This window comes from Dendrobates tinctorius, unplaced genomic scaffold (assembly GCF_039654945.1).
Source record: "Dendrobates tinctorius isolate UK_male_01 unplaced genomic scaffold, ASM3965494v1 ptg000178l, whole genome shotgun sequence".
Lineage (NCBI taxonomy): Eukaryota > Metazoa > Chordata > Amphibia > Anura > Dendrobatidae > Dendrobates > Dendrobates tinctorius.
The window spans coordinates 2,777,208-2,804,027 of record NW_027361845.1 but is presented as its reverse complement, the minus strand read 5'-3'; the positions used below and the strand labels follow the sequence as shown (position 1 = coordinate 2,804,027).

Sequence of the window (26,820 nt, the reverse complement as noted above, 5' to 3'; positions counted from 1 at the left end):
GATTATGACGCAGATGAGCCCCTGGACCTAGATACTCCAGGGTGTCGGGAGACGGTTGACAGTCTCATTGAAGCTGTCAATCAGACTTTGGGTATCGAAGATGACGTCTCTCTGGCCTCAGGCCATAAGGTATCCTTTAAGAGGGCCAAGCGACCGCATAGAGTATTTGGCACTCACCCAGAGTTCGAGGACATAGTACAGCGTCACAGGGAGCGACAGGACAGTCGCTTTTCGGACCAGAAAACGCTGGAAGCAAGGTATCCGTTTGCACCGGAGCTCTGTAAGAAATGAGCGGAATCCCCGGTGGTGGATCTGCCACTTTTACGCTTGGCTTCGAAATCTTTGTTATCGGTACCTAGTGTTTCTTCCATTAAAGACCCCACGGATCAGCCCATAGAGAGTTTGGCCCACTCGGTGTATGAGGCATCAGATTCAGCGCTCTCTCCCTCATTCGCAGCAACATGGGTAGCCAAGGCCATGATGTCATGGTCAGAATCTTTAAATAAAGTCTTGCAGGATAGGGACCTGCCGACGGAGGTATCAGAGATAGCGAGTCAGATCGCGATGGCAGGTGATTACCTGATCAGTGCTTCCTTAGACGCTGCTAATTGCGCGGCACTGGCGGCGGCTGATGCGATCGCCATTAGGAGGGCTCTATGGTTAAGGATGTGGCGGGCCGATTCGATTTCCAAAAAATCCTTAACTTCCCTGCCTTATCAGGGTAGCTGCCTATTTGGTGAAAAATTAGACCAACTCATCTCTGATGCTACAGGGGGAAAAAGCAGTTTTCTCCCACAGCAGAAAATCAAGCCGCTGTTTCGTCAGCCTTAGGCGCGGTTTCGGGCATTTCGTAACCCCGGGTGGATGGCAGGGGCCAATTCCGCCGCTCCAGTTCGCTACAACCAAGACAAGGATCGACAGGTCACATATAGAGCCAACCCGCTGGGCAGGATGCGGGCTCACCAGCCCAGGTCGAGGGGAGCCAGATCCCAAAGACTCTCAGCTAAATGACTCGGGGCAGCCGTTACCCAAAAACGACAGGGTGGGCGGCTGTCTACTCCAGTTCTGCCACGTCTGGGTCGCGGTGGAACGTGACGCATGGGTGGCGGAATTGGTGTCGTCCGGGTACAAGATGTCACGCTCGTGCCTTGGCTGAATGGCGCGAGCTGGGGGGTTGTGGCCCCACTGTGCCACAAACCAGACTACCCTGGAAGGGGCGTAACTACGGCAGCTACCTTAGTCTTCACTGGAGCCTCTGATGGTGAGGTCAGGCTTGTGCGGCAGGTAGCTGTCGGGTGCCACTCCAGGGTGGTGTCTGGCTGTGGCTGCTGATCCCAGTCGGGAACAGGACACCTGGACAGGTGCGAGTGACAGGCAGACTGAGACACAGGGCAAGAAGGTACGACAGATACAGGGCAAGCAGGCACGGCTTGAGACACAGGACAGGCGGGCACGGCTTGAGACACAGGACAGGCGGGCACGGCTTGAGACACAGGACAGGCGGGCACGGCTTGAGACACAGGACAGGTAGGGACCTGTTCACACAGCAGGTGCAGGTATGGATGCAGGCAGGCAGGCGTGGAATATGGAGGAACAGGTTTGGACCTGTTCATACAGGAGGTCAGCTATGGATGCCGGCAGGCAGGAGTGCAATATGAAGGAACAGGTTTGGACCTGTTCACACAGGAGGTGCAGGTATGGATGCAGGCAGGAGTGGAATATGAAGGAACAGGTTTGGGCCTGTTCACACAGGAGGTGCAGGTGAAGGCAGGAGTGGAGAGAGAAGCTGCAGAAAGAGGTTCTGCAGCGGCAGCAGGGGTGGAGCAAAGCTGAACCACAAGGTCTGTGGAGAGAAGCTGCAGCAAGAGGTTCTGCAGCGGCAGCAGGACTGGAGCAAAGCAGAACCACAAGGTCTGTGGAGAGAAGCTGCAGCAAGGGGTTCTGCAGCAGCAGCAGGAATGGAGCAAAGCTGAACCACAAGGTCTGTGGAGAGAAGCTGCAGCAAGAGGTTCTGCAGCGGCAGCAGGACTGGAGCAAAGCAGAACCACAAGGTCTGTGGAGAGAAGCTGCAGCAAGGGGTTCTGCAGCAGCAGCAGGAATGGAGCAAAGCTGAACCACAAGGTCTGTGGAGAGAAGCTGCAGCAAGAGGTTCTGCAGCGGCAGCAGGACTGGAGCAAAGCAGAACCACAAGGTCTGTGGAGAGAAGCTGCAGCAAGGGGTTCTGCAGCAGCAGCAGGAATGGAGCAAAGCTGAACCACAAGGTCTGTGGAGAGAAGCTGCAGCAAGAGGTTCTGCAGTGGCAGCAGGACTGGAGCAAAGCAGAACCACAAGGTCTGTGGAGAGAAGCTGCAGCAAGAGGTTCTGCAGTGGCAGCAGGAATGGAGCTAAGCTGAACCTCAAGGTCTGTGAAGAGAAGCTGTAGCAAGAGGTTCTGCAGCGGCAGCAGGAGCTGTGCAGACAGAGCGGCTAGAGTGCAGATGCACAGACAGGGAGGACACAAGGAAAGACACAGCAGAGAAAGAACCACAAACAAGGAGACTGACAGACAGAGGTAAGACTGAGTTCAGACAGAGACACAGGGGCAAAGATACAAGGACCAGGATATTCTGAGACAGAGCACGGACAAGTTACAGGGAACAAGACTCAAGGGCCAGGATATTCTGCCTCCTGGCAGGCGGACAAGGTACAAAGCGAGACAGAGTATTCCTACAGAGAAGGAGATACACAGAACAGGGCCTGGCTAGTTCAGCAGCAAGGGGCTAACTGAGTTTAGACATTGCACAGGCAATGTTTCAGTGGGAGTGGTGAAACTAAATAGTCAAGGGCTCCAGGTGATTGGTCAGGGACAGATTACCCAGGTGCACCCAGACTGCACAAGAACCAGAGAGTTCAGGCGCCGCCCCCCTATACACACAGTCAGGAAACATGGAGAGCAAGCAGGAGAAGAAGAGGCATAGCACATGGAGCTCAGGGCTGGCAACAGACAGATTTCACAGCATGGCTTGAAGCAGAAAGTAAGTTGGTGTGCGGGGGATGGGAGGCCATGCAGTGACGCCAGCAAGGTTGTTACACAAGATAGAATTTGTCAAGTATCCCCCAAAACGATTTTTTTCTTTCCCAGCTTCCCAAGGTGGAGGCCCGGGCAGAGGCATTGCTGGGAGCCATCAAGGTACTCCAGCGCAACGGAGTCATTTATTCCCGTACCAGAGTGCGAGAGGACTCGGGGTTTTTACTCCAATCTGTTCGCGGTCCCCCAAAAGGACGGTACAGTCAGGCCGATACTGGACCTAAAGCTCCTGAACAGGTTCATCAGGATCAAACATTTTCGAATGGAATCTCTCCGTTCGGTTATAGCAGCCATGGAGCAAGGGGAATACTTGGCCTCGATAGACATCCAGGATGCCTATCTGCACGTCCCTATTTTTCCTCCACATCAGAAGTTCCTACGTTTTGCCATCGATGGCCGGCACTTCCAGTTTGTAGCACTGCCCTTCGGGCTGGCTACCTCCCCCAGGGTGTTCACAAAGGTAATGGCAGTCGTCATGGCCATTCTACACTCTCAGGGCATAGTTGTCTTGCCGTACTTAAGACGACCTCTTGGTGAAAGGCCCTTCATTTCGAGCATGCGAAGAGAATGTCAGCATCGCACTGGATACCCTATCCCGCCTAGGATGGTTGGTCAACGGGAAGAAGTCTGTTGTGAGTTCATTTTCCCCTCCGTCACTGAGGCCTGGTGAACTCCCTATTCTAGTGAAGGAAGGTAGTGAGCCTGATTATCAGGCACCTGGGACTAATGAAGACGATTGGCTGAGTGGAGTCACTGACTGGATTTAAGGCAGCCTACGCCCTTTCTGCCCTGCGGGTGATTTCTCTGTGGACTCTTGGACACCAGTCTGATTCCTGCTCTCCTAAAGCTAAGTTTTCTGTTTTGCCTTTTTGCATCTAAGATTTGTTTTTGTTTTTCTTGCTTTTTGGATTCTGCCACTCCCTGCTGGAGTGTGCAGTGTTCCATGAGCTCTGTCTTCTGAAAGTACCTGAGTGCTGATTTAGTTTTTGAAGCTTAGTTGCTTCAGGGCCATTTTTATATCAGCTTGTTGGCTTTTGTCTCTGATAGGGTTTTGGCAGATTGCAGACAGCAGCCTTAGGTAGTTTTTGGGCCCCGTCTTTGCTCAGCCTGTCTTTCTGTCTGTGTAAGTGTTTTCATCTTGCTTCACCGTCATTATATGTGGGGGGCTGCCTATTGCTTTGGGGTCTGCTCTGGGGCAGTTAGATTTCCCCTTTCCTTCTTTAGGCCTATGTATCTCTCCGGCTGTGATCGAGGGGTCTAGGTCATCGTAGGAACCCCCCACGGCTACTTCTAGTTGTGTTGATAGGTTCAGGGGTCTGCAATCTGATAGTTGCCAACTTCTCTGGTTTTCAGGACTTAGCTAGCGTTTCTGTTTTTGCCTCCTACGGTGACTGAATCATAACAGAAGTCATCCCTTGTCCCAGCCCAGATTTCTTTCTTAGGGATGATTTTCGACACCTCCCGAGGGTTGGTAATTCTCACTCAGGACAAGGCTCTAGCGCTCCGGCACGGAGTCCGGAAACTGCAGTAGCCAGTCCCTCACACCATTCAGGTCGGGATGAGGGTGCTAGGGAAGATGGTGGCGGCAATGGAAGCGATTCCGTTTGCCCAATTTCATCTTCGCCCCCTGCAGCACGCTCTCTTGACAGTCTGGGACGAGCCCATTCACGCTCGATCATTGGTGCCGGTTGTCCTGTCCTGTCAAGTCAGACAGTCACTACAGTGGTGGACGAGCAGTTCCTCCCTTCTTCAGGGGAAGCCTTTCCCCCCAGATCAATGGTTGGTGGTCACAACCGACGCAAGCCTTCTCGGCTGGGGAGCGGTTTTTCGTCACCACACAGTTCAGGGGCAATGGTCACAACAGGAGGCAAGCCTCCAGATCAACTTGTTGGAGATACGAGCAGTGCGGCTGGCGCTGCAACATTTCCAGCACTTTCTAGCAGGACGTCCTGTCCGGATTCAATCGGACAACGCCACGGCGGTGGCTTGCGTAAATCATCAAGTGGGAACCCACAGCAGGGCAACCATGCGCGAAGTAGAAAACATACTTCGCTGGGTCGAGAGGAACCACTCGGTAATTTCAGCAGTCCACATACCGGGCGTGGAAAATTGGGCGGCGGACTTATTCAGCCGGCAGGGTGTCGTGTCCGGGGAATGGGCGCTGCACCCCGAGGTCTTCCAGCAGATTTGCCAATGGTGGGGAACACTGGATGTGGATCTGATGGCCTCCGGGGTGAATGCCAAAGTGCCCGTGTTCGTCGCTCGGTCTCAGGACCTGCGAGTGATCGCAGTGGATGCGTTGGTTCTACCATGGAACCAGTTTCGCCTTCCATACTTGTTTCCCCCGCTACCATTACTTCCGAGGGTCATCAAGAAAATCAAAACAGAGGGGGTTCCAGCAATTCTGCTGGCCCCAGACTGGCACCGTCATGGTATGCGGATCTAGTGCAGCTCCTTGCAGACGTTCCATGGCGTCTGCCAGAACGACCAGACTTGCTGTCGCAGTGGCCGATCTGCCACCCGAACTCAGGGGCCCTGTGTTTGACGGCATGGCCATTGAATCTTAGATTCTGACCCAGGAGGGGTTTGGGCGGGAAGTGGTCGCTACAATGGTTAGCGCCCGGAAGCCTACCTCGGCAAAGATTTACCATCACACTTGGAAGGTCTTCTTTAGTTGGTGTCGAAATCACGGGGTTGCTCCACTAATTTTTTCTATTCCCAACATCTTGGCTTTTCTTTAGTCAGGCCTAGACTCAGGGTTGGCCCCGAGCTCCCTTAGGATACAGATATCGGCCTTGTCTGTCCTCTTCCAGCGAAAGATCGCTACTAATATGCAGGTGAAGACCTTTATCCAGGGGGTCTCACATTTGGTACCCCCCTATAGAGCGCCCCTAGACTCCTGGGACCTTAACCTGAGTGTCCTGCAGGAAGCTTCGTTTGAGCCATTACGAGAAATTTCGTTGTCGTACCTTTCCAGGAAGTTGGTATTCTTGGTAGCCATAACTTCCATTAGGCGGGTCTTGGAGTTGACGGCCCTGTCATGCCGAGCTCCGTTTCTCATTTTTTTCAAGGATAAAGTGGTTCTAAGGCCAGCTCCCCCCTTTCTGCCGAAGTTCGTGTCCTCATTTCACATTAATGAGGATATTGTCTTACCTTCATTTTGTCCAGCGCCAGTACATCATGTGGAAAAGGCGCTCCACACATTAGACCTAGTGAGAGCACTCAGAAGGTACGTGTCGCGGACTGCGCCCTTTCGCCAGACGGATACGCTGTTCGTGCTCCCCGAAGGGCGCAGGAAGGGACTCGCAGCCTCAAAGTCGACCATAGCCAGATGGATCCGTCTAACTATTCAGGAGGCCTACCGTATTAGAGGCACTCCGATTCCAGCAGGGATCTGGGCGCACTCTACTCTGGCAGTAGGCGCCTCTTGGGCGCTTCGGTACCAGGCTTCGGCAGAGCAGGTACGCAAGGCAGCGACCTGGTCCAGCCTGCACACATTTTCTAAACATTACAATGTGCATACTCAGGCCTCGGCAGATGCGAGCCTGGGTAGAAGAGTTCTCCAAGCAGCAGTGGCGCACCTTTAGACAAGAGGTGCATGTGGCTTGGATCGGTGAGTCAATCTCCCACCCAGGGACTGCTTTAGGACGTCCCACAGTACCTGTGTCCCCCAATGAGATGAAGGAGAAACATGGATTTTTGTGAGTACTCACCGTAAAATCCTTTTCTCCGAGACGCTCATTGGGGGACACAGCACCCACCCTGTTAGCCAAGTGGGCTCTTGTTTATTTAAATAATATCATTTTTTGTTGAGATTAGGGTGAGCCTTTTCCAGACAGATTGTATTCTGTATTAAGGCTGATTTGTTTTGTGTTCTCCTACTGCTGTTGCACTAAACTGAGTTCCGCCCAATTGGATCATCAACTGATCAAAATCCTCTCTGAATGAACCCTTCTCAGGGTCTACTTTTTCAAGCTATGTTTTTTGCCACCGCCATGGAGAGAGTAGACTCACAGATTCTCTTCTGGGTAGAACATCAAGTCCCGGTGATTTCATAGTATAGAATACACAACTGGTCCACCAACTATGTCAGTCAAGCTTAATAGTCCGCAGGAGATTGGTCACTTGACATATTCCAAATTTGTTAATGGTAAGGTATCCCTGATGCTGATCTGATCGTATCCTGAATGCATCACAAGGTTCCTTGCTTCATATCCAGAACCATCACTAGTCTCCGTTACTCTGGTGCACTCATGGTTGTAGTTTGTCCTCCCTTCCAAGGCAGAAGAGGTTATCCTGGTAGCCCCAGATTGGCTTACAATGTCCTGTTATGCAGAGGTGGTCAATCCCATCGCAGATGTCTCCTGTTGTCTCTCAGATCAGCCAGATTTGCTTTCCTAGGGTCCCCTGTTCCTCCAGAATTCACAGTAGCTGAATTTAACCATATGGCTGACACTGCAGTCTTGAAGACCTCAGGCCTCGCCGATCAAGTAGTCCAGACCATGATCATGTCCCGGATGCCCTCCTTGTCTTGCTTATACCATCACATATGGGAGGCCTTTTTCTGATGGTTTGATGCCTACCAGCTTCTTCTACCTGAAGTTATGAGAAGAGTGGGCTCAGTTATCAGACATGTCCATTCTTCTCCAGTGGAGCCTTGGCCTCGAAGTCAATACGTTTCTACAGGGTGTCATACACTAGGTCCCTCCCTACCATCCCCCCGTTACCCCATGGGATCTGGATCTAGCGCTGGAAGCTCTCCAGCATCCTCTCCTTCGAGTCTTTCAAGAAAATTTCTAGTCATATATTAAATGACGTTGTCTTTCTTGTTGCTGTCACATCCTTTCGAACAGTCTCCGAGCTGTTGTCGCTTTCTTGCTTTCTTGTCCTCCAGAAGGGCAAGGTTGTCTTGTGGGTTTTTTTTACCAATGTAGTCTCCTTTCACGCAAACAAGGATGTAGTTCTCTTTTTCCCATGGTCCTTCACCTGCTTGTCACAAAGAACAGTATCTCCACAAGTTGCACGTGGCCCAATCCATGCATCTCTACTTGTCCTTCACTGCTCCTTTCAGGCGTTCAGATTGCTTGTTATCCCTCAAGTATCTGCCTTCCTCTAAGGCAACTGTGGTGTGTGTGAGCCAGGGCTTCTCCATTCTGTGCCATGTCCCACGACACACAATCGGTGGGGTCACCATCCAACTCCTCTTCCCCACCCTAGGTGTGCCCTAGAGGCCTTTGTATTGGAGGACTGTTATTAGATTTTTTTATTTTTTTTTAAATGAGGAAAATGATCTAATATCACATGCCTCAGCCTTGCTTTCCTGAAAGGACAAGTTTTGGCCTTTCGATACTGTTTGCCTTTCACAAAAACTTTTAAGACCTTCAGGAGATGGCTCCTTGCGCCCCTCATTACAGGAAGCCGGTGGAACCTGTGGACCTTTACCTCATCCTGTCTGCGCTTCAGGATTCTCCCCTGTTCCCGAGGTTCCCTTTGTCATAGTGGCAGATACCTCCATTTGCAGGGTGTCTGAGCTCGCTGACCTTTCCTACAGCACTACCTTCTTGTTCTCTCTCTTACGCCACATGCCATCCTTTCTTCCATAGGTGGTCTCAACTTTCCGCATCATTGCGGACATTGTCCTACATCCCCAGGAGTGTTCTCTCCACTGTCTAGGTCTGGTTAGAGCCATTATGGCCTACTTTTTTGTTATGGAAGTCTTTTTGCGTTCCTATTTCCCCTTTGTGATATCTGAGAAGCAGCACACGGACTTTTTAGCCTCATAAGATGGCTGTTTCCAGGATGGACCAGGCCAGCTATTGCGGAGGCCTTCAGGGCCAAGGACAAATCTCTGCCATTTGGGGTAACTGCTCTTTCCATAAGGGCGGACTGAGCCTCCTGGGAAGTCAATCATGAGGCCACTGTTTCTCAGGTCTGCAAGGCTGCCAGTTTGGCCTCTGTAAATACTTACAGCATATTCTACAAGATCCACTGTACGGCCTCCACCGATGCCAGCTGGGAACACAAAGTACTTCAGACCGCTGTCTACTTAGTGGTCAGCTGTTGTTCTTTTCCACTCATTCGGACTTCTCTGGAAGATCCCACGATCTTGTGTCCCTCAATGTGTTCATGAAGAAAGGAATTTTCCGATAAGTAAGAAAATCCAATTTTTCTCCCACTTTTTCCTTTATTGCCCTAATGGGCATGTGGGATTGGCTAGGTGTCAGTAGGTGATGGAGGAACCAGCTTTTGTGTCAGCCTCCTGGTGCCATCAGCCAACATACATGGTTCCCGGTCCCCCAATGAAGTTCTCGAGAAAGAGATTTAACGATGAGAACCAAAATCCTGTTATGATTAATAATTGTATTCCTCAAATTGGACGTGATAACAATATAGGGCTGGTTTTCAAAAAAGGATCTATGGTGTGATCTGTAAGTGATGGAAGAGTGGCTTGGATTGTAATGTAGTGACTGCTGTCCTTTCCAGGCGTGGTGACCAGGGAGATGATGGCGACCATGCAAAATGCCGATATCATTAGGAAGATGACCGAAGACTTTGATGAAGTAAGTGTTACAGTCATTTCTCTATTTATTATGAAGTTATTCTTAATTTATCTACTGGAAAAAAATCTCCATGAGAGCAACCTCCCTCCATGTTTCGCAGGACGTCAGACCCTGTGATGTCGAGGGAGAATAGGGTGTCATTAGTCATGGGGTGTACTTAATTAGGGGCTGGGCAGCCACCTCATCCAATAGGCAGCATGTAACTAATATTCTGTCAGCAAGGTGCAATACAAATAGCCTTGTGACTGGCACCTTTATAGCCCGGTCTGTCTCCAACTTTAATGCTAAAAAGCTGATTCCTATAATGGGGGCTCGCTTGTCTGTATCTGGCTGGGAACGATTTTTGTAGAACAGTTGCAAGAAAACTAAAATAGCAAGAAAGTTATAATTAATACAATAATATGGCTGCTGCTCCATAGTTCTGTGCTCATTAATAGTGTTGGGAGTGCACAGGACCGTGGGTATACCCCCTGCCACCAGGAGGCTAACAGCTGGAAATAAAAAAAAAAAGGGATTCCATGTGGTGGGCGATATATACCCTCTCCTCAGACACAAGGCAGCTCAGCTGTCGCCAGGTATCTGAAAAAAGGGATTCCATATGGGCGATGTATACCCTCTCCTCAGACACAAGGCAGCTGAACTGTAGTCCGGTATCTGACCAGTTTCGAGTCTGCTGCTTATTTTTTATTTTTTGTTTCCCTGTCCTCCCTTCCTTTTTGCCCATTTCCAGTCCATTCTGGGAATTTACTATGGGCCTGGTCAGAGCCATTAGGGCCTACCTTTTTACTACGGGAGCCTTTCAGTGTTACAACTCCTTCTTTGTGACACCTGACAAGCCACACAAAGGCCTCCTGGCCTCACAAGATGGCCATTTCCAGGTGGATCATATCGGCGATTGTGGAGACCTACAAGGCCAGGAACAGATCTGCGCATTTTCAAGTATTTGCTCATTTCATCGGGCCTCTGTTTCTCAGTCCGGCAAGGCTGCTGCCTGAGCATTTGTCCATGCCTTTGTAAACTTCTACAAGGCCCACCCTTTTGTTTGTCAGTCACCGCTTGAGACTCAAGGCACTGCAGTTTGCTGATTGCTAGGCGGTCTGCATGGTTATCTGTTACTTCCCACCCATTGATACTGCTCTGGAACACGGTCCTTTGTTCCCCAACGCTTTTATCAAGAACACTGGATTTTCTCTGGCCACACTGTATCCTCTTTGGTCTGGATGGCAGGACTTTTTTCCCTAACGCAGCCGCGTTCAGGTGACCAGGCAGACTGTCCTGACCAATCAAAGCAAGGCATGGAGCGAAGATGGTTCAAGACTGTCCCTAATAGCTCCTTTGTTATCAAACATTTTTATTGGATTTTAGTAAATAACAAGGGTTGGGAAAAGGGGAGGGAAAGAAGGGAAAGAAAGGGAAAAGGGTGGGAAAGAGGATTAAGGGGATAAAAAGTAGAGAACTCAAGTCTTTTAACAATGCCATAGAAGTACATGAATATACATAAGTAATGTATCAAAACCCATACAATGCACATATATATGAAGCCAAGTTAGCGAATTCAAACCGCACCAAGTATAATTAAGTGTTACAGAATTTAGTGTTCCAAACCTTCCATTTGTTGGAATATCTGATTAATCCATCATTAACGGTTGCAAATCTCTTTTCTATGGAACTATGCTGATGAAGTCTGTCCAAAATTTCACAAAATAATGGTGGGTCAGATTTTTTCCTCCAGTAAGCAATTGTATTCTTTACTACTAGAAAGATATGTATGATAACAAATTTAACTGACGGGTCAACAAGTTCCAAGTCTAGAGACAGCAAAGCTCTTTGGGGAGTGATTTTGAAATTTTGGAAAAAGGAATTGATATGCAGTGACACTCTGTTCCAAAGATCTTTAATCTTCGGGCAGCCCCAGAACAGGTGAAAAAGGTTTCCTTGTTGACCACAGTTCCTCCAACAAAGGGGAGAATGCTCCTGGTTTATATGTGATAGTCTAATAGGGGTGAAATAACACCTGGTTAGAATCTTATGATATGATTCGTGAAGAGTCATTGAAATATTAGACTGGTAGGTATATTTGATGGCGCTATCCCATTGCCTGTCTTCTATGGCCACATTCAATTCAGACTCCCACCTCCTCATGTATGCATTTTTGGAGCTAACCACATCACCATTGAAGAAGTTATATACATTTTTTAAACTCCAAATATTTTTGTTATTAGCATTGCACAGCAATGATACCAATATCTCCAGGTTAATGTTTTTGATTTTTTTAAGTTTCTGAATGTACTCCTTTAGGATTAAAAAGGGCACTAATTCGGAAGATGGCAAGTTATATTTAGATGTAACATTACTAAAGGTGAGAAATTCGTCTCCCTCATAGAGGCTTCCAACTCTTTTAATATCTGAACTAAGCCAAGACTCCGACAGAGGAATGTTGTATACAGAGACAAGTAGGTGTAAAGGGAATTTCCCGAATTGGACCCGATTGTTGTACATTTTTGAAGGCTTTAAGAATATTCTCCATGCAAGTATGATTGGCTTAAAAATTGGGTGGGATGAGATCAGCCTCGGGTAATGGAATATAAAATTAAAGAAATGCTCTTTTGCTGATACATGTCTACCCACATCATCTTCCAAGTCAGTCCAGGCAGGTCGAATCGTGTCACAAAACCAGAACCAGCTTTGTTTGATTAAGAGCGCCTGATAATACGCATGTATATTTGGCAAACCTGAGCCTCCGTTACGTTTGTTTTTATACAGTAAGTCTCTCGAGATTCTAGCCTTTTTCCCTCCCCAAATAAAAGAATTAATCAAATTTTGAATCTTATTGATGAATATATGAGGGATAGTCAAAGGCAAAGCCCTAAAGAAGTAGAGAATCTTCGGCAAAGTAATAGTTTTAATAGTCAATATTCTTCCAAATAAAGAAAGAGCTAGTCGAGCATGGAAAGAAGTGTCGAGAGAGACAATCCTGAGGATCTCATTCAAGTTTGTTTTAATAATATTCGGTAGATTACTAGTTATAGTTATCCCCAGGTATTTTACCCCTTTTTCCTCCCAGGTGAACTCATTCTCCTTTCTAAGCTCTTCAATCTCCAGGTTGTCCAAATTAAAAGTCAGATAATTAGATTTATTTTTGTTGACCTTAAAATAGGAGGCCCTAGTAAAGAGCTCCAATTCCAAAGTCAATGCAGCGATGGATTTTCCAGGATCGAGTAGAGTCAAAAACAGGTCATCCGCAAATAAACCAATTTTATACTCACGATGTTGAGTTCTAAAACCCTGAATATCAGTATTAGATCTGATTCACCGCTTGAGACTCAAGGCACTGCAGTTTGCTGATTGCTAGGCGGTCTGCATGGTTATCTGTTACTTCCCACCCATTGATACTGACTTCTATTCTGACCACTTTCCAAGGCGAGTCAGACTCACCAGCTAATCTGCCCAAACATGGCAGATCACACAGGAGATCCAAGTAGCTCAGACCAAGATCCTCCTCCAGATCTCATGTTCTCCCCACCTCTTCCAGGATGGGCTTCATTTTTCTCTTTCCCTCTTGTGAAACCCAGACTGTGCTCTGGTTCGGACCAGGCGTCTAAACTGAGAGAGACAGTCGACAGTCTAGTTTAGGATGTGAAGTAATCCTTGGAAATCAAGAAAGCAGGCTCCTCTCCTACGAGCAGATGGTGTCCTTCAAGTGGGTCAAGCGAGCAGCCAGATGCTTCAAAAATCACCAGAAACTCCGTGAATTGCTGTCATAAGAGTGAAAAGACATTTCCAGAGGTGGAGGCGCATAGAGATCATATTTAATTTTCCAAACTCCTAAATATCTGGGCCGATTCCCCTTCAGTTGACTTTGGGGTCTCGGATATTTAGAAACACAACACTTCCACTTTCAAACGAAGCATCTCTCTAGTGTCTTACAGATAGACACATAATGTCACTAGCTTAGAATGCTGTTGAGGCCACAGGCTCGGCCCTATGGCCAGCCTTCATCACCACCTAGGTCGCGAAAGTGGTCTCCACCTGGGACAAGCAACTGCACCAGGGCATTATTTCACCCACTGAAAGCAATGAGTAAGTGCAAAAGTGCCAGTATCTGGTGTTGCTTCGTTTTTCGTGCAGAAAACTCAGGAACAACAGGAACTAAAACTATCAGAATGCACAAGAGACAAATGTACCTGAAAATCACAGCAAAACCGGCTATTTTAAGCCGCTTCTTTACTGTCAAGAGAACAGGTTTTGTGTCATGTAGTGGCAAAGTACTGTGGGCACCTACACAATCCTTCAAACTAGTCTATCCCTGTCCCCTGGATTTCCCCGGATAATGGAGATGCAGGGATCTCATACCTAGATATGCTCCTAGGTTAACCCTTATCTGTTACCTCCCCCACCTAGGGAGGTGAGGGACCACAGCGTTTAGGATAAAACTAATCAGACAGACAGGGGTAAACAGACAGGGATAAGAGAAAGCTACAATCATACAAATACACTCACAAAACAACAGAGTGGGAAACGGGAGGTATGGGGAGGGGAAACCAAATGTGAGAAGATAAGGATGAACACTCACAGCAGTCTCCAGAAAAGCTCTCCATCCCCCTACTCCAAAAACTGAACTTTCTCCTTCACCACCAAACCAGGAAGTAGAGCTACCACTGGCAATGCCCAAGTACCAGTGGTGAGCATATATACCAGAGGGGAGCGGCCAACACTGAACAGCTGAGACGATAGAGAGCTCCAAGAGATCAACTCAACTGATTAACCAATGCAGTGACAGAGCAAGTGTAATCTGCACTGTTTAATAGGGTGGTGAAGCACAATTCTAATCAGTGCAGGAGTGTGTGTATCCAGATGCCGCGATCTTCTGGACCCTCTCTTTCGGGTTATCCCTGTGACAAAAGCACAACGTGTGAACATAGTCTTAACGAGATCGTCCCTAATATTGTGTGGTCTTTTGTGTACATTAGAGCTGGATATGCTTTGGTAAGGAGGGGCCAATGTTTCCTGATGGTGCTATACACTTTAGGCATCATAGGATGATGGGTATGTACAAAGGATGTGGGAGAAGATGGCTGATTGGCGTTGAGAAGTCTAGCTTTCTCTTGTGCTAGTAGCTGTACAGGGCATTTGCTTTCTGCAAATCAAATTTTTGGGACATATCATCGAGACATGTCAGTGACTCTCCTATAAATGCACTGGAATTGGAAATTGGCTATTTTTGGTTGCCTTTGATGGCAGCTAGAGTAGTGTAGGTCATTGCAGTCAGTTGGTATGGAGTAAAGGTCTGTGGTGAAGCGGATATCCACATCTTTGAGCACCAGTGTATCCAACAATGACATTTTGGTGGTGTCGAAGCTGAGGGTAAATTGCAGCTCTGATCAAATGGAGTTCAGAAAATCAAGGAAGGTGTGGAGAGAATCAGGTGGACCCTTCTAAATAAAGATGGTATCATCAATATATCTCAGCCAACATATGGAATGTCTGATGAACAGATGATTAGTGTTTATGAATTCTTGCTCAAAGTGGTTCATATGGCACTTTGTGTAAGCAGGTCCTACATTTGACCCTATCGCGGTCCCTCTTGTCTGAAGATAGAAGTCATCCTCAAGCAGAAAAAAATTCTCCGGTAGGACTAGACAGGAGTTCCACAAAGTTGTCTGGAGTCCAGGGAGAGGGAGGAGTTGTTTAATATATCAGTGACTGCCGAGAGACCCCCTATCATGTATAGAATATTGACGTCCAAGGTGACTACTAGGCTCTCGGGTGGAATCTGTCATGTGTCTGACTGTCTGGAGGAAGTGTCCTCTGATAAGAATAAAAGAGCAAGTTTCTGTAACCAGAGGAGTGATAATTTTCTCCAGAAAATAGAAATCAGTGATAAGATGGAATCCATAGAAGCTTCAGTGGGTCGTCCTGGGTGTTAGTTCAAGATTTGTGAATTTTTGTGAAGATATAGAAAACTGGGGTGACTAGATGGGGGTTAATGAGAAAAGTGGTAGTTTTCTGGTCAATGGTATTGAGGCTTAGCTATCTATTGATAGTTGTTATATTTTTTTCTGATGGTGGCAATGGGATCATAGTAACATAGTTCTGAAGGCTGAAGGAAGACTTTATGTCCATCTAGTTCAGCCTATTTTTAGTGCAGCTGTTCTGCATTGTTGATCCTGGGGAAGGCAAAAAACCCACAGAGTAGAAGCCAATTTTCTCCATAGGGAAAAAAATTCCTTCCCCTAAGCTGGGTCAACCATCTACCTATAATATTCTGTTATTCGTAACCTTCTATACTGTTACAAGAAAAGCATCCATTCCTTTCTTAAATTCATTCAGTGAGTTGGCCATCACCACTTCCTCAGGAAGAGAATTCCAGAGCCTCACTGCTCTTACCGTGAAGAACCCTCTTCTATGCTGGTGCAGAAATTGTCTTTCCTCCAAACAAAGAGAATGCCCCCTTGTTCTTGTCACAGTCCTTGGTACAAACAGTTCATTGGAGAGATCTCTGTATTGCCCTCTGATATACTTGTACATATATATTAGGTCTCCCCTAAGTCTTCTCTTTTCTAGAGTAAATAGACCTAATTTTGATAACCTTTCTGGGTATTGTAGTGAACCAACTCCATTTATCATTTTAGTAGCCCGCCTTTGAACCCTTTCAAGTTCAGTAATGTCTTTCTTGAGCACCAGAGTCCAAAATTGCACACAATACTCCAAGTGCGGTCTGATGAGTGATTTGTAGAGAGGGAGAATTCTGTTTCCATCTCGTGTCCCCAGACCTCTTCTGATGCATCCCATGACCCTATTTGCTTTGGTGGCAGCTGCCTGACACTAGGCACTCCAATTTAGCTTCTTATTGACTAAGATGCCCAAGTCTTTTTCCATGTCTGATTTCCCCAGCAGTTTCCCATTTAGTAAGTAATTGTAGCATCTGTTTCTCCTTCCCATGTGCATAACCTTACACTTATCTGTGTTAAACCTCATTTGCCATTTTTCAGCCCAATTCTCTAATTTACTCAAATCTGTCTGTAGTTGCAAACTGTCCTCCTTTGTGTTAACGACCTTACATAGTTTTGTATCATCTGCAAATACTGATATTTTACTGTGTAAGCCATCCACTTGATCATTAATAAATATATTAAATAGTAGGGGGCCCAATACAGAACCCTGTGGTCCCCCACTAGTAACCCTGGCCCAATCTGAGGATGCCTCTTTGTTTTCTATCACTAAGCCAGCTACCTACCCATCTACACACATTTTCCCCTAGCCCAAGCTTTCCCATCTTACTTACCAATCTTTTATGTGGGACAGTGTCAAATGCTTTATAGAAGTCGAGATAAATGACATTCAATGATTCTCCTGGGTCCATTTGAGAGCTTACATCCTCGTAGAAGCTGATCAGGTTAGTCTGACAGGAGCGATCCTTCATAAATCCATGTTGATATGGAGTTAAACATTTATTAACATTGATATATTCCATAATGGTATCCCTTAGAAACCCTTCAAAAATTTTACCCACAACCGATGTTAAGCTTACCGGCCTATAGTTTCCAGGTTCCCTTTTACACCCCTTTTTGAATATTGGTACCACATTTGCTTGCCACCAATCAAAAGGAACAGACCCTGTTTCTATGGAGTCTTTAAATCTAAGCAATAGAGGCCTGTCTATCACATTACTTAACTCCCCTAATACCCGAGGGTGAATGCCATCAGGGCCTGGTGATTTGTCAATTTTAATCTTACTAAGGCGGTCCTGCACTTCTTCCTGGGTTAGGCAGGTAATACTTAATGGGGAGTTTACATTATCACTCTGCATTTCCCCTGGCAAATCCTTTTCCTGTGTGAACACTGTTGAGAAAAAAGTATTTAAAACATTTGCTTTTGCTACATCGCTCTCTATGATTTCACCCTCATTGTTCTTTAAAGGGCTGACACCATCAATTTTAAACATTTTACTGTTTATATAATTAAAGAATAGTTTGGGGTTTGTTTTACTTTCCTTAGCAATGAGTCTCTCAGTTTCCACTTTTGCTAAATGTATTTGTTTTTTACACATTTTATTTTTTTCTCTATAACTTTTTAATGCTTCTTCATTGCCTTCTTATTTTAGCTTCCTAAATGCCTTGTTCTTGTTATTTATTGCCCTTTTTACATCCTTATATAGCCACATTGGTGTTCTCCTGTTCCTAGCCCTTTTATTTCTGTACGGTATGGCTAGCTCGCAGAGGGTGTGTAAAACTGATTTAAATATTTCCCATTTATTTTCTGTGCTCCTATTTTTGAGGACATTGTCCCAATCAATTCGGCGAAGGTCCTCTCTAAGCTGATCAAACTTCCTGAAATTCTGCGTTTTCGTAACCCCCTTCCAGGGCACCTTACTGAAGGACAAGTGGAATTGTATTATATTGTGGTCACTCTTCCCTAGGTGCCCATCGACTCGTACTTCTGTTATTCTATCCTAGGGGATTTTTTTTTATAGGTGAATGTGTTTGATAGTTGGTGAGAGCGTTCATGAATGTACTGTGAGTGGTCCATGACGACAATGGCACTTCCCTTCTCCGCCGGTTTAATGATGATATTCTTGTTGTTTTTAAGACAGATTGTTATGTGTGGGGTGGAAGCCCATTTGGTGTTCAGTCGGTATACCTTGAATGTCCCTATGTATGAGGTCAATGCATGCCTCTGTCGTGTGGTATGTATGCGGGGTGTTGAACGTACTGGGTTTCCAAACACCCAATTGGGATATAGACAAGTCCGGAACAGAGGTACTCTCTGTGAGAGCGGTCCTGTTCCCTGGAAACTCATGCTGAAGTCCAAAGTGAGTCTTCAGCCTGATGTTTCGATAAAACCGTTGAAGGTCCTGAAACTTGTTCCAGCAGGGCTGAAGGAGACACCACGCTGGAGTACCATCATTTCGGTGGGCCACAGGGTGTATGATGATATTTTGACCACCAAGTTTGAGGTCTTACCTGTGATCATGTGGTCATGCGATCCCCTGTGCTTATAGGCGGACTGTGTTGGTTTGCTCCTAGTGGTCGTGTGCTCCCTCCCGCCGGGTGTCGCTTGACTTAAAAACTATTTCGGTTTTGTGTGTCAGTGTCACTGTCCCTGCCAGCGCTGAATATTTCTTGACGTCTTGATCCACACTTGGTTTGCCATACACCCGAATTGGATGAGTCGTTCCATCTATATACTTTGTCCTGCAAATAGTCCTCTGAATTCCTGTGTAACTTTTCTTGGCGTGTTTCTTCCAAAACATTGGCAATCCAATCCATTGGCATGTCATGACGGCGGATGCCAACTTTCTCGGTTGGGGGATGGTCTTCCAAAGATACTGGAAGAAACACAAAGCTTTACTTTTCATCAACATCGTGGAGCTCCACATCCAGGGTCACGAATTGCTCACTTTAACAGCATAACTGTTGAAGCCTTGGTTCAGACCATAATTAAGGCTTGGAAGTCCTTCTCTTCACTTAATTACCGTATTTTAAGATGCACCAGACCATATGACGCACCTTAAATTTTCAGAAGGAAAATAAGGGGAAAGAATTAATGTGTCAAATGGGGGTCCGTCTTACCGTCCAAATTCAGCTTACCGGGGGGGGATCTGCAGCGCTGGTGGAGCGGGGTCACAGGAGATGTTTGGTGGTCCGGTGTTAAGACTCCTATCCCAGGCTGGTGCGGTGGCCTCTGGAAAATCCCATCCCAGGCTGGTGCTGCGGGTTCGGCGATGTGCTCGGGTCTCTGCCAGCATCTTGTGAAAGCCCGGAGGCCCTGCATATCCTTTGCTATGATGCGGTGGCCTCTGGGAAATCCCATCCCAGGCTGGTGCTGTGGGTTCGGCTGTGTGCTCGGGTCTCTGCCGACATCTTGAGAATGCCCAGAGGCCCTGAATATCCATTGCTGTGATGCCGTGGCCTCCGGGAAAAACCATCCCAGGCTGTTGCTGCAGGTTCGGCGGTGTTGCTCTGTGGTGTGGGGGTCTCCGCCGGAATCTTGTGAAAGCCCGGAAGCCCCGCATATCCATTGCTGCGATACGGTGGCCTCCGGGAAAATGGCCGCCGAGGATCTGCGTATGCTCAGAATGATCTCGGGAGACGCGATCTCGTTGCCGACATCTCAATCTGAGTATGCGCCTCCCCTGGCAGCCATTTTCCCCAGAGGCCACCGCATCGCAGCAGATTGAGATCTCGGCAACGAGATCTCGGGAGACGAGATCTCGTTGCCGAGATCTCAATCTGAGCATGCGCCGCCCCCGGCGGCCATTTTCCCGAAGGCCACCTCATTGCAGCAATGGATGTGCGGGTCCTCCGGGCTTTCACAAAATGCCAGCGGAGCCCCCCCCCCCTTCCCCGCACCACCTCCGAACCTGCTGCACCAGCCTGAGGAGTGTGATCATCGCCCGGCAGCGTCGGCCTGGGACCACCGCAGAACCGCCCGACTCCTGCTGCCGCCACAGTATTTGTAAGTATATTCCGACTATAACACGCACCCCCATTTTCCCCAAAAAAATTTTTGGGAAAAAAGTTTGTATTATAGTCCGAAAAATACGGTACCTTTTGTACTTGGAAGGTCTTTTTTCATTGTTGAGAATCCAACTACGTAGCCTGGCTCTCTTTTCTTTCTTGCAGTTGGGTCTTCTGTTCGGTCTGGCTGTCATTTCCCTTAGGTTTCTGCCTTGTCTATCTTTTTCTGAAAAACCTGGCTTTCAGGCTGAAAACTAAGACCTCTCTTAAAGGTGTGACTGTCTCCCTTAGATGCTTCAGATCTCAACCTGGTTCAAGATGTCTTACAATGCAGGACGTGTCCCTGCTTCTGCTCTCCTGGAAGGTGGCATTCCTTATAGTAATCACTTCCTTTACCTTAATCAGAAGGTTGTTTTACCTTTGTTCTGTGCTTCTCCCCATCACACCACTGTGAGATCCTTACACAAATTGATCTGGCTGGAACTGCTCGTCACTACCTGTCAGTAACGGCCTTTCTTAGATGTTCAGACTTTTTGACATCTCAGAGGGCTATCGGCGAGGTCTCACACCTCTGAGGCTACCATTGCTCGCTGGATTCATTCTGCCATTCTGGAATCGTATCAGAAAAACGACAGAGCGCCCCCACACCGGGTTACGGCTCACTCCACCCTTGCAGTGGAGTCTTTAGGAGTTCCCATGGTTTCCTGTGTCCTCAATGAAGCACCTAAGAAAAGAGGATTTTTGTACTCATCCTTTTCTCCTAGCATTATTTTTGGGAAACATCACCCATCCCCTATTTTCTTCTGCCTCTTTTGGGCGCGTGTTTTGTATTTATTCTACTTTGTGGTTTCTTTCTTCCTACTGCTTTCTCACTTACTGAGTAACTTGGTTGCCAGTAGGCCATGTAGCCTCGAGAGTTGGAGTTGACTTTTTGCTCTTAGTGTCAGCTGCATTCATCCTTGGATTCCTGTGTCCCCCTTCCCCGGTGAAGGCTACCAGAAATGGATTTTACAGTGAGTATCAAAAACCTCTTACCATAAAATGCTTTTCTCATGGAATACTTTGGGGAATACAGCTCTCTCCCTATTCCTGCTCTCTTATCTCAGTGTCCGCTCTCGTTGCCTCCAGTTGTTCATTGTTATAGAACTTTTCCAGGTTTGGGTTCCTCCAGAGCTGCCTGGTGTCTGAGGAGCGGGTGATAGCCCACCAGCCCATTTTACCTATCGTCATGACTCCTAGCCATAGGACCTTTACCCACGGTTTTATATGTCCCAATATATTCAACAAGAAATGGATTTTATCGGAATTACAAAAAACCCATTATCTACTTGAACAGCGGGTACAGAAAGTATTCAGACTCCTTTAAATTTTTCAGTCTTTGTTTCATTGCAGCCATTTGGTAAATTCAAAAAAGTCCATTTTTTTTCTCATTCATGTGCACTCTGCACCCCATCTTGACTGAAAAATGTGAAAATTTTTGCAAATTTATTAAAAAATAAAAACTGAAATCTCACATGGTCATAAGTATTCAGACCCTTTGCTCAGTATTGAGCAGAAGCACCTTTTGGGCTAGTACAGCCTTGAGTCTTCTTGGGAATGATGCAACAAGTTTTTCACCCCTGGATTTGGGGATCGTCTGCCATTCTTCCATGGAGATCCTCTACAGTTCCGTCAGGAAGGATGGTGAACGTTGGTGGACAGCCATTTTCAGGTCTCTCCGGAGATGCTCAATTGGGTTTAGGTCAGGGCTCTGGCTGAGACAGTCAGGAATGGTCACAGAGTTGTTCTGAAGTCACTCCTTTGTTATTTTAGCTGTGTGCTTAGGGTCATTGTCTTGTTGGAAGGTGAACCTTTGGCCAATTCTGAGGTCCAGAGCACTCTGGAAGAGGTTTTCATCCAGGATATCTTTGTACTTGGCCGCATTCATGTTTTCTTCAGTTGCAACCAGTTCTGTCCCTGCAGCTGAAAAACACCCCCATAGCATGATGCTGCCACCAACATGCTTCACTGTTGGAATTGTATTGGGCAGGTGATGAGCAGTGCCTGGTTTTCTCCACACATACCGCTTAGAATTATCACCAAAAAGTTCTATCTTCATCTCATCAGACCAGAGAATCTTATTTCTCATAGTCTGTGAGTCCTTCATGTGTTTTCTCCTTTGCCTCATTGGGGACACAGATACTGTGCCTGTACGCTACTGCCGCTTGGAGGCTGACACTAAGTGAAAAAAGAGGTTCGCTCCTCCTCCGCCATATACACCCTCGCCCCGACTGCAGGCGGAAACCAGTTTTTTGCTTAGTGTCTGTTGGAGGCACACTTCGGTCTGTCTCAAGACTGTGTTTTTTTTTTTTTTTCCCCCCCATGAAGATAAGACAGGGGCGACGGACCCTATTGAACGGGCGAGCATGTGCGAGTGTCCCTCCACGTTGCCTCTCCCGCAACGGGGATTTTACCGGGTGCTCCATTTTTTCACTATGAAAACGAGATAGGGGCGACGGACCCTATTGAAAGGGTCCGATCTCCCCAAACCAACAACGGGCGAGCACGTGTGAGTGTCCCTCCACGTATCCTCTCCCGCACTGTGGGACATGATACCGGACTTAATCCTGTCCACCCCAGGGTATTGAAGCCCTGGGCTGCACAGAGGCACAAGCGTAGTCCGCGCGGCCCCGCTGCCCCACCAATGCTAAGGACTGTGGGGGGCAAGGTGGCGGACGGTCCCTCTCCTCACCCCTGCAGGGGGTTAGGTGGAGCTAGGGTGCCTGCACCGTCCTGATCGTTTAGGGTCCCCTCCCCTCTACCTGAGGAATGATGGCCAGGGAGGGCTCCTGCGGCGTCCAGGGATTCGGTTTCTGGAGGTCCGGCATCCGCCCCACCCCGGGCGGATGGGGGAATGAATCGAGGCTGCGGCTTCAGCCAGCGCTAGGCCTCGGCTGGAAGTCCCCGCCCCCGGCATCGTGTCACGGTGGCCCCGGCCCCCATAGCCTGGGCGGGCGCCGGAGGGAATTTAGTCCCCGGCTTTAGGCCGGAACTAGGCCGCAAAGAAAAGACCGCCCCCAGGATCCTTCTTTTTCTTCCGGGGACCAGCCTGCAGTACTGGCGTGCAGATTAAAGCGGCGCCTCGCACGCTGAGGACACGGGACTGGGATAAGTGCTGCCCCCCAGCCCCACGGACAGGCCACGCTATCAGGAACAAAGAGCGCCCTCCCCCGGCGTTTTTTTTGTCAGCCCGGGGCCTTGACAGGTACAACATGTCAGGAAGATCTAAGACACATACATTCCTATACGCTGCATGCATCTCCTGTCAGTCGGCTTTTCCGCGGGCAAAGACCAAACGGGTATGCGAAGCCTGCGAGTCCGAACGCGCTCAGGAGCCCTCCCCTGCGACCGAGCCCAGTGTAACAGGTCCCCCGGAATGGGCGTTATCACTGTCTCAATCTATGGCGTCACTTATGAGAGCAATCGAGTCCCTTCGAGCCCCAGATAGGGGCAGGGACAGTGGCTCCCCTGGCTTAGAGGGGTCCTCTACCTCACACGAGCCTCCGGCCTGCAGGGGCCGCCCTCATTCCAGGCAGACCCGGGGGAAACAAACCCACACGGCGTCTCCCGTTCCATTCAGTGCCTCGGCATCCGTGAGCTCTGCTTCTCGCTCCCCGTCGCCAGCAGTCGATAGCGAACAAGACTCGGACTACGACTCGGATGTACCCCTTGACCTAGATACGCCAGGTGGTCAGGAAACGGTTGACAGTCTCATAGAAGCCGTCAACCAGACTCTGGGAATTGAGGATGATTCCACTCTGGCTGCGGGCCATAAGGTGTTATTTAAGCGTGTCATGCGTCCCCATAGAGTATTTTGCACTCACCCTGAATTTGAGGGCATAGTGCAAAAACACAGAACGGCCGGATAGGCGGTTCCCAGGTCAGAGGGCACTCGAGGCAAAGTACCCTTTTCCCACGTATCTCCGTAAAAAGTGGACGGAATCCCCGACAGTGGACCCACCGGTGTCGCGCTTGGCTACAAGAACTTTACTATCTGTGCCTGGTGGTTCTTCTATTAAGGATCCCATTAATCGTCTCATAGAGAATTTGGCTCACTCAATGTTTGAGGCATCAGGATCAGCGCTTTCTCCCTCGTTCGCAGCAACATGGGTAGCCAAGGCCATGATTTCTTGGTCAGAAACTTTGAATAGAGCCTTGCAGGACCTAGGCCTCCCAGCAGAAGTATCAGAAATCCCAAATCAGATAGCCATGGCGGCGGACTACTTGATTAATGCATCTTTAGATGCGGCCAACTGCTCAGTACTTGCAGCCGCAAATGCAATCTCCATTAGGAGAGCGCTATGGTTAAGGACATGGCAGGCTGATTCAGCCTCAAAAAAGTCCTTGACAGCGCTACCTTACCAGTGCGGCCGCCTGTTCGGAGAGAGGCTAGATCAGCTCATCTCCGACTCCACAGGAGGCAAGAGCGGCTTTCTTCCTCAGCAAAAGGCCAAAGCCGTTTTGTCACCAGTTGCAGGCGCGATTTCGGACCTTTCGCAACCCCGGGTGGACGACAGCGGCTAACTCCGCTGCATCAGGACGTCCCAATCACAATAGGGACCAGCAGGTCTCATATAGAGCCAACCCATTGGGGAGGATGTGTGCTAACCAGTCTAGGTCGAGAGGATCCAGGTCCCAAAGATCTTCAGCCAAATGACTCGGGGCATTTGTCAGGCGGCACCAGCGGGGTAGGCGGCCGCCTGCTCCGGTTTCACCACGCCTTGCTCAATTTTACGCACGATGCTGGGTGAGAGAGCTGGTGTCCACAGGGTACAAGTTAGAATTTGTCAGGTACCCCCCAAGACGATTTTTTCTTTCCCGGCTTCCCAAGGTGGATACCCGGGCAAGGGCTCTACTAGAGGCCATCGATTCGCTCTCTCACAACGTAGTTATCATTCCAGTACCGGAAAACGAAAATGCGCAGGGCTTCTATTCCAACCTGTTTGCAGTTCCCAAAAAGGACGGGACGGTCAGGCCCGTTTTGGATCTAAAGTTCCTGAACAGATTTATCAGGATCAGACATTTCCGGATGGAATCTCTCCGTTCATTCAGAGCGGCAATGAGGCAGGGTGAGTATTTGGCCTCTATCGATATCCAGGACACCTACCAGCATATTCTCATTTTCCCTCCACATCAAAGGTTTCTACGCTTCGTCATCAACGGTCTACATTTTCAGTTTGCAGCGCTGCCCTTCGGGCTAGCCACGGCTCCCAGAGTGTTCACAAAGGTCATGGCAGTCCCCATGGCCATCCTGCACTCCCGGGGCATAGTAGTATTCCCCTACTTAGACAACCTCTTGGTCAAAGCCCCTTCAAGGCAGGCATGCGAGGAAAGTGTCAGCATTACGCTAGATACTCTTGCCCGCTTAGGGTGGTTGGTCAATGTAAAGAAGTCATCTCTTGTTCCAGCTCAGAGAATTTCCTTTTTAGGGATGACCTTCGACACTTGCCGAGGTTTGGTAGGTCTCCCTTGAGACAAGGCCCTAGCCCTCCGGCAGGGGGTGGGAGTACTGCGCCAACAAGTCCCTCACACCATCCGTTTCAGCATGAGGATTCTGGGGAAAATGGTGGCAGCGATAGAAGCGATCCCGTTCGCCCAGTTTCATCTTCGTCCCCTACAGCACGCCTGGGACAAGAACCCATTCACGCTCGATCATCGGTGCTGGTTGTCCTCTCAGGTCAGGCAGTCACTAGAGTGGTGGACAAGCAGTTCCTCCCTACTTCAGGGGAAACCCTTCCCCCCAGATCAGTGGCTGGTGGTCACAACCGACACCAGCCTTTTCGGCTGGGGAGCGGTTTTTCGCCACCACACGACCCAGGGACGGTGGTCACTGCAGGAGGCAGCCCTCCCGATCAACTTGTTGGAGATACGGGCGATCCGGCTGACTCTGCATCGATTCCATCACCTTGTAGCAGGCCGCCCCGTCCGGATTCAGTCGGACAACGCAACGGCGGTGGCTTACATAAATCACCAGGGGGGCACCCGCAGCAGGGAAACCATGCGTGAAGTAGGGCACGTGCTTCGCTGGGCCAAGAGGAACCGCTCGCTGATATCGGTTGTCCACATCCCAGGGGTAGAGAACTGGGCAGCAGACTTTCTCAGCCGGCAGTGGCTTGTGTCCAGAGAATGGTCACTTCACCCAGAGGTTTTTCAGCAGATTTGCCAACGGTGGGGAACTCCGGATGTGGATCTGATGGCGTCCAGGGTGAACGCCAAGGTGTCCATGTTCGTCGCGTGGTCCCGGGACCCGCATGCAATCGCCATGGATGCGCTGGTTCTGCCATGGAATCAGTTTTGCCTCCCATACCTGTTTCCCCCGCTGCCTCTGCTTCCGAGGGTCATCAAGAAAATCAAGGCACAGGGGGTGCCAGTGATTCTGCTGGCCCCAGACTGGCCTCGTCGGGCGTGGTACGCAGATCTAGTGCAGCTGCTCGTCGACGTGCCATGGCGCCTGCCAGAGAGCCCAGATCTACTGTCTCAAGGGCCGATCTGCCGCCCGAACTCAGGGGCCCTGTGTTTGACGGCTTGGCTGTTGAATCCTGGATCCTGACGCAGGCGGGGTTCGGGCGCAAGGTGGTTGCTACGATGGTTAGCGCCCGAAAGCCTACCTCGGCACGAGTTTACCACCACACCTGAAAGGTTTTCTTTGCATGGTGCCGGGACAACGGTTGTTCGCCACTGAGATTCTCCATCC

At 48.7% G+C, this 26,820-nt stretch overlaps 1 protein-coding gene across 4 annotated transcripts in view; it reads left to right on the top strand.

Annotated features, from left to right (window-relative positions):
* STAG3 (STAG3 cohesin complex component) overlaps window positions 1-26,820 on the top strand; it is a 163,541-nt gene that overhangs the window by 46,688 nt on the left and 90,033 nt on the right. For all 4 annotated transcript variants that reach the window (XR_012221409.1, XM_073551652.1, XM_073551650.1 and 1 more), the window contains exon 6: window positions 9,551-9,627. Coding sequence is in view for 3 of the 4 variants with exons in the window: in XM_073551652.1 (XP_073407753.1) it covers window positions 9,551-9,627 (77 nt within the window). In the remaining variant the exon portion in view is untranslated. The remainder of the gene's footprint in view (window positions 1-9,550; window positions 9,628-26,820) is intronic.